The following is an 8,437-nucleotide window of genomic DNA, read 5'->3' as shown; positions in this document are numbered from 1 at the left end:
TCACCAGTTCTGAAGTCACAGATTGGTACAAAGAATTAGGAATTCGTTACCTTACTTCCACTGCAAGATACCTACAAGGCAATGGATATGAGGGAACTTCGAACAAGACCATCTTGCAATGTTTGAAGAAAAAACTTGAAAGGAAAAGTAAGTGGCTAGAAAATCTGCCTAGAGTCTGATGGTTATATCGTACAACAATCCAGAAAGCGACAAGGAAAAAACCATTCTCCATGGCTTACGGAACACAAGCCATCATCCTAGTCCAAGTCACCATTATGCTCAATTTTCATACCGAAGAATGGACGGCCTTAGAGAACGTGGGAATCCTTAAGTCTAACCTTGACTTTATTGAAGAACGTCGAGAATGTGCTCAAGCCTGACTGCCCACCTACCAGCAACAGATTCGATCATACTACAATAAATGTGTCAAACATAGGAGTCTACAAGTTGGGGATTTGGTCCTAAAAGAGGTCTTCGAAAAATACCAAAATCCCCTGAGAAGGCAAGTTCAGGGAAAACTGGGAATGACTCTATAAGATTGTAGGAGTAGGAGGCAAATGAACCTATTATTTAGAACGCATGGATGAAGCCTCGGTCACCAAGAAATGGAACATCACTAAGCTTATGTGATACTACCTTTAGATGCACCATAAAACTACATGCGGTTTGATTCCCTTCCTAGGATATGTAGGCTGTTCATTCCAAACTCAATAGCAACACCACCATTTGTGTGAAGACAAGTCCATGGAGAACTCATCTCCTAACGCCCCACCATAGGCTTATTATCAAAAGTGATCCTAATGTAATTCCTACATTATATTATTTTTTCTTAGAACTACAATAATGATTTGATTATTCTTCTGAAAGATATGTAGGCAATTCTTCCCGAATTCAATCACAACCCTTATCAATCACCTTTATTTCCTTCATCAATAAAGAAGTTATGAAATTTATCTATTTTATGTTCAATGTTTGTTTGTTTCTTTTCTTTTTCAATGATGCAATAAATGCCTCACTCATTTGAACGAAGCATAAACTTTGAAAACTTCGCATGACTGCAAGTCTAAAAATTCAGGGTAACCTTGTTAGAGGAGCTTCTTAGCCTATTTCGTGTTAATCCGTTAGCAATTTAGGAAACTGGAATTATAATAAGCATGGTCACGATTGATGGGCTATGGGCATTAGCACATGACGCCCAGACTTGGAAGTTCAATGCACCATCCGGCCTTCATAAAGTTTATACAACTAGCAAAGTTTTGGGTTATAGTATTCAACCCTGGGCTCTATGCCATTCAAAGGAATAGTCAAACTGGCGATTCAAAAATCATTCGAGGGTGAATCTGAACTTTGACCCTGAGTACGACTACTTCTATCTTGGACCAACTTACAAAGCCAATTGTGGTTCTGCAACACCATGTGTTTAACAGGTCCAAATGAAGCATCCAAACTAGATAATCCCCAAGAAGAATTTTATTTCAATGGAGCTTCGATAAGTGGAAATGCCTCAACCAAGGCAGTCAAGGTAGTCCTATCAGAAACGCTCAGGTCTGAAGCATAAGGTCTGACAAAAGGATTCGAAAACTGTTTCCGACCCACATGTCGATGACTAAGTTCCCAAAGAACATTTTTGTTTTTTTTTTAAGTTTCATTGGGGACGAACGCGCAATTCGGGCTAAGGAAAAATCCCCCCTTGACACCACATTGCAAGTATTTAAATCTTTGTTCTAAGAGCTGGGGCAAGGTAAAAGAGAATGTTTTATTTTTTAACAAAATTATTTCAAGTACAATTCAAAGTTCTCCAATGCTTAATTCGATAAAAGTATTTTGACAAGTACAGAGTGAAAGATTCCTCATGGGTTTAATGTTTAATTCTTGGTATCGGAGTAAGGTGGTACTTCAGATGTTGCGATTAAAAGCTTTACGAATACTAAGTTTGGGAGGTAACGTTTTTTCTAATCAATATTACCAATGAGGGTTTTTGAGCTCTGCCTCTGGCCCACAAATTTACTCGTATTCTGCTCTGTTACTTGTCTTCTTTAAAAGTTCGATTACTTTGAAAGGATTTATTGGGTTAAGATTTTTTTGAGGATAAAGAATGCAAAGAAGAAAAATCTAGAGAAGTTTTATACAAACACATGTTTATTGTCAAAGTCCCAAGAAAAAGGGCATGACAAAGTACAATAGCTTGGGGGAGATAAACCCTCACCCTTGACATGAAATTTTCATATGAAGACTATGAAGCAAACTTGGCTAGGATCGTCAACTCTGATGAAGTTTGGTCAACACCATTGTCCACTCCCAATGTGAGGAAGAAAGCAGTGACGAAGAACCCTTCAAAGAATCTCAACACTTCATCAAGATTGAACCGGTATGTGAAGACTGCGAGGAAGGTAATTTATAGGGATGAATGTTATGGATCAAATCATGAGAAGTGAGAGATGTTATTATGGGATTATAGGTTCTTGCCTAAATTCACTTGGCATGAGCTAGTGATAAGGACATGGTTTTTTGGCTTTAGAATCTTAAATATGGAAGGTTCAAAGAGGAAACTGGGCTCAGGAAGGAGATTGTTGAATAGATGAAGAAACTTCATGGTGCAAATGGGGAAATGATATCTGATGAAGCCCCGCCATAAAAGGGGTTGTTTAAAGGCAAAACGCTCGGATATCCAGTTGTTGAATACAAAAGGTTACTTACCTCTAGATTTGCGTATACAAAGATTGAAGAAATGAATGGCTTCATTTTGCAAAGTGTGCCCATGCGATACACATAATCATTATGATCTTTATGGCATGACATTCGAGGCCACACGTCAGATTTTGAAACGTCTCCACTACACCTTAAAGAATCGGATCACCAAATGAAGAAAAAAGACTAATCGGTACGTATTCCAGCTTATTCCAAAAGGCATGGTCTTTGAATAAATATTCATCCTCAAGGGGAACAAGTTGCCTTTCCAATGCATAGTTAGGGCCAATTATGGGACCATGATTTTCTAGGGCCAGAGTAATGTTGATCTGAATATCGATACCTTAGAAGTCTAGTCATGGAATCACCAACTCCGGGCGATGCTGGATCAGATAGGGTAGCGGTGCTACCGTCACCCTGTTTCAGGGCAATACGCAGAAGTCTGAGCGACTCTACTGGATGACCATGCTTGTTCTGCAAGACATGAGATTTGATCCAAATATAGACACAATCAGATTTCTCATAAGTCTGAGAGTTTCTCAAATCTAGGAATTGACGTGCACTGCAAGTAATCACAACTCCTAAGAGGATGCAATATCTACTTCTAGATATCCTCTAGGATTCCCCCGGCTTAGAACGAGGATTCTATCCTAAAATGTCTCTCTCATCACGGTATAAACATACCCATTTATGGTTTGTCTCTGGTAACACAATCTCAATACTCTAAGTCTTTTACCTATTGCTTGAGCCTAAAACTGCTTACTAATTTGACCATCGGAGAGAGCCTTTGGTCGACACACTCCTCTGGTCTTAGGCTTGCTCATGGTTGTTCTTTGTTTTGCAGGTTGCTCGAATTTATGCCTTCACCAATCCGCAGCGGTGTGCATATTTGGTTCCAACAGGGAGATTTTGCTTTTCTTATTGGATAATGTGACAGTGACTAGAGTGAAGATGAGGATGACATGAAATCCACTTTCGGTATGCATTTACTTTTGGCAGTAGAGCATTTTCCTGGGCTCCTGCGAGGCAGAAAAGTTGCACTCTCAACTGCAAAATCTGAGTACATAAGTGTCTCTGAAGCTAAAACATATGCTATTTGGCTTAGATTTATATTGCAGGACTTTGGGGAATAACTGGTTGAACTAACACCTTTGACATGGGACAATACATCTGCAATTGCCATGCCAAAAAATCATGTCTTTCACCATAGGTCTAAAAACATCAAAAGGAAGTTTCACTTCATTCATGACATGAGGGTATCATTGATCTGCTGTACTGCAAAAGTGAAGAGCAGTTGACTGGTATTTTCACCAAGGACAGATTCAATTACTTGAGAAGCAAGCTTGGAGTTCAATCAATTAAGACCTTAGAAGGGAGTGTTGGAATTAAGGATCTAAACTGACTAATTAGAGTATGTTTTATTTCTTGCTGGACTGTTTATTAAATTTTTAATAATGGATGGCTAAGATTAGTTAGTTAGAGTCCTTAGGGTCAGTGTGAGCAAGTGGCATTATCTTATAGGCAGTGTGGTTGAGATGAGCTCGGCTCTCTTTCTTGTAGATTCTAACGGCTATATGCACTGCTGCATTGTAAAAAGGAATATAGGATAAAGAGCACGACTTGTGTTCTATGAATCTGTATGAAATCATCATCTTCCTCCTTTCTTTTCTCTCTGCATAATAGACAAACACTACACTGCAATACATAAATCAACACATAATGCTCTAAATAACTTGGTTACGCCCAGCTCTGCGCTAAATTCTTCAATATATAAACACCAGGTTAAGCCATGGAAAATGCATGACCCAATCGATCTAATCTGTTTTGGGTGATGATTATCTCACAAAGGCTTCTACCTATATTATACAAATGAAGCTTTGGATTCTATCTGTACCATGAGATTGTACTACACACTGTTTACAGAAAGCAATGAAGGGGGGAAAAGGACACAATTACTGATTATCAATCAGAATCCTCTAAAATGGTTAGAACATCCGACCGTTGCTCATCGGTGAGGGCGGTCGGAAATTCAACCAGAAACGTGACCTTCAAGTTTCCCCTCTTTCCTTCATCTTTAGAGTCTGCCATGCCTTGGCCAGATATGATCTTTTCATAGCCAGGATATATGATGTCGTCGATCGTCAACTTCATCTGGTCTCCACCCAGAAGAGGGATGGAGATGATGCAGCCAGTGAGAGCCTCCACCAATGGAATCTCTAGTGCCAATTCCAAGTCATCTCCTTCTCTTCTGAACAAAGGGTGTCGTTTTTCAGAAATCAAAAAGATTATATCTGCTGGGTATGCACCTAGTCTCTCATTTCCTAATCCTTGAAATGTAATCTTTGTTCCTTTCTTCCATCCTGGCTCCACTTGTATTGTTACCAATTCAACTTCTTGAGCCAATTGCCTGCTATGAAGAAGAAGTTACAACAAACTAATATGAAAACATACCGTTATACGCATATATTTTGAGCAAATGATTTTTGGTTTTCGGAGTAACTTCTGTACCACATTTACTAATCACATTGTTGATCCAATTTTTTCTTAGGGTTTCACCTTCATAAGAGATGCAATCAACAATACGGTTCGTACTAATCATAATATGTTTCACAGAGATGAAACTCATTTTGAATCATTAAGTCATATATATACGTAAAGTATATGAAAAAGAGATGCGGTCAGCAATGTGACAAGAATAATTTTATAGTAAATCAAGTAAAGGCGGTAACCAACCCGGTGTCTTTGACGATAGCCCTTGTGACCTTCATCTTCTTCTGGCATCCAAAGCACAACTCCTCTAAGGTGCAGTCAAGCTGCTTCTCGATGGCGGGGGGTTTCAACATCCCAGATGAGTTAGAAAACATGATGGGGGTGGGGCTCTTCCGGCTTTCACTTTTTGAGAGAAAGGGATGGGCGGGCGTGCAGTCAGCGCTTTTAGTAGTACACCCCGGTGTGGTAGGGGTCGCCGGAGAGGGCGCCACAGAATCGGGCCAGCTTTTCCGGCTCTTAGTTTTCTTGAGGGAGGGTGAAGGGGTGCGACTCTTTCGGCTTGAGCTCTTTGAGAAACGAGGAGAAGACACGTTAAAGATGCTGTCCACGCTTTTGAGACCTCTAGGGCTTGATGGACCATGGCGTCGCATTCTTTGCAGGCTGATGCATCTAAAGCTATGAAATCCATGCATGGTTTTCTTTTCTACCTGTCTTGTATCCTCATCCACTTCCTGTATGTATATATACACATTTATACATGTATGATCAGTACTACGTATAAAATCAGTTAATCTCTATGCATGCATGCAATTAGATAAACACATGAAAACTAGCTAGGTTATGTATATCGTTAATTATGAAGAATAATATGAATAATTAAGCATATTGATTAGAAAAAAAAAAAATTCGTTTTAAGGCATTTCTACCATGGTTATTCTTTAGAAATTTTGATCAGTTTGTATGCGAGACAAATATTGCTCTCATGTTAGTTTTAAGATTGCTAATTTGGACTACGTGTGTGTGTGTGTATATATTGAAGGATCATGAAATTGGCAATCTGACAGTATATATTTACCTCGAAAATCACATCGTTGTCTCGAAATTGGTCGACTTTGGCTTCCTCTTCTGGAGGTGAAGATGATTTTTTTTTCTCGTGTCGCCATTTCTTGACAATGGATCTATAGGCAGATCTATAGAGGTTCCGAATGGAGGGGGTAATAGGGCGCATGGGTAAATTTACGCACCTTGCACAGATCGAAAGAAGAAGAAGAAGAACAACAACAAAGGTAACAAAAGAGAGATTAAAAGATTGGCTATATCCACAAGAATGCGTGTTTTGCCAATTATAAAGCTAGCAGCGTTTTATAAGGCCTTTCGTTGATAATTCGCTCATTCAGTTAATAAATTGGAACAGAAATTATTTCCCTACAACAGTAATATATGTATCCAGTGTCTCGCATCTCATTTCTGATTCCTCACGTGCTAGTCAACGCAACGACTTATCGTGAGACACCAGTTGCATAAATTGGTTGTCGAGAAGAAATTTTTAGGAGATGACAGATAATTCATTCTTACTTTTATTGTTATATATATGTGGTCTTCCAGGGTTAAGATGAATTCTAGTCAAAAGTAATTGAGCATGAGAGAAGGTTTTTACGTACAGCTGCTTTAGAGAGGAACAAATTATCCAAATATATATTCTATACAGGTGTCGAAAAAACAGGTTTTTTTACTAATCAAACTGCTTTAAAAGGTCGTTGGAAAAGGATCATCGCCCGATCTTTTTCCTAGATATTTGGGGAATTCTGTGATAATAATCGTTCATCGTATATAGTACGATCAGTTATCGTTAGGTACTATTTATATTTAATTTTAAATTTTAAAATTCAAACAATGAATGTTCATGATCACGGGATCCCCCAGATCCCCAAAAAAAAATTCGGCGAGAATCATTTTCCGTTAAGTTTCGTCCTAATGTCCATGGAAATAATTGTATGTATTTAAATAACATAAATAGTATGTAAAATGAATTAAACAATATTATCTTTATATATCTCCACTTTGTTGTATTTTATTTTTTTATAGTCGTCTCTATCATTTGGATAATATCACAGATTTAGTGAAAAATGATTATATGAATTTTGAGCCTCTACTTATATCATGCAGTTTGTATTTTAAGAACTAAGTACAAAACAACAAAAGGGATATTGGCTCATTACATATAAAATTTAATTTTCCGTATCTTAAAACATCATTTTTGACATCTTTAGCTGTTGATATGAGGTTCTATACAAACGAAGCAAGAACGAATATAAGAAAAGCAGCAGAAAATGTGTTGGGGGGCGACAAGAGAGTAGGACGGATCCAGGGCTATGGCTCGTATGGGCTATGGCCCAACCGAGATTTCGAGGAACACCGAAGAACCTAGGTAGCGGTCAGCTGTGGACAGGGCCGGTTCTGAGATTTTTGAGATCCAAAGTGACACTAAACAATATGCCTTAACTTCATATAAGAACTTTATTTGTTTTCACATGTAAAACTTCGATAAAATTATGCTTAAAAAAACTTCTAACTCAATAATCTAGAAACACGAAAAAAAATTAATTTATTTTGTATCAAGAGAAGGGAATCAAAGAACATGGGCTTACAAGTAGATAGTGTAGAATTATTAGAGGGAAGGCTTGAAGGTCTCTTTCAACAACACTGATATTGTTCTCAACTTGATAATTACTACTTGTACAATTCGTTAGGTGTGAGATTTTATCATAAAAGGTCTCGGTATTAGTTGGAGTAAGGTTATGATATTTAAACTCTTCATTTCTCAGAGATATGATCTATGTGAGATATTTTAATACGCCCCTCACGTGGGACCCATAATTCGCGAAAAAAAATGCTGATCGACCCTAAATTCAGATGAATTTTTATTAATTTATGACCTTGCTTGCCCACCTCTGGCATTCCAGCTCCACCATTTGCTGCAACAATTTCAGATGAATTTTTATTAATTTATTTGCCAATTTTGTTGAAAAGCCACTCGGACATTGCGCATTGGAACAATCCCATGTCAGAAATTGGGTCTGAAATCGCACATATTGAGATCCTTGGAGCTCTGCTAATGGACTAAATGGAAAAGGACCCATTAAAAGGATGAGATTCTTACCCTGATTTTAGGGTCGGTTGAATCATCAAGGACTTGGATCACGAGACGGTCGGATGGCCATGAAAGTCCACATGCAGCTCCGATGGAGACCTTGTAGAC

At 38.3% G+C, this 8,437-nt stretch overlaps 1 protein-coding gene across 1 annotated transcript; it reads right to left on the bottom strand.

Moving 5' to 3' along the window:
- Positions 1–4,630: 4,630 nt before the first annotated feature.
- LOC103967523 (dnaJ homolog subfamily B member 13-like) lies at positions 4,631–5,885 on the bottom strand. The gene is made up of 2 exons (XM_048575117.1): positions 5,422–5,885; positions 4,631–5,095 (listed from the first exon to the last, which is right to left on the bottom strand). Exons 1-2 carry the CDS (start codon positions 5,868–5,870, stop codon positions 4,651–4,653), a joined length of 894 nt encoding a protein of 297 aa, XP_048431074.1. The 5' UTR covers positions 5,871–5,885; the 3' UTR covers positions 4,631–4,650.
- Positions 5,886–8,437: the final 2,552 nt, after the last annotated feature.

The sequence above is a fragment of a genome, unplaced genomic scaffold (assembly GCF_019419815.1).
Source record: "Pyrus x bretschneideri cultivar Hongxiangsu unplaced genomic scaffold, Pyrus_bretschneideri_v1 Contig78, whole genome shotgun sequence".
Taxonomy (NCBI): domain Eukaryota; kingdom Viridiplantae; phylum Streptophyta; class Magnoliopsida; order Rosales; family Rosaceae; genus Pyrus; species Pyrus x bretschneideri.
This window is presented reverse-complemented; position numbering and strand designations above follow the sequence as displayed.

Coding starts and splice junctions, on each gene's coding strand:
- LOC103967523 (XM_048575117.1), bottom strand. CDS start 5,870: ATGCATGGATTTCATAGCTTTAGATGCATCAGCCTGCAAAGAATGCGA. Junction 5,096..5,421: donor GCTATCGTCAAAGACACCGG/GTTGGTTACCGC, acceptor TCTTCATAGCAG/GCAATTGGCTCAAGAAGTTG.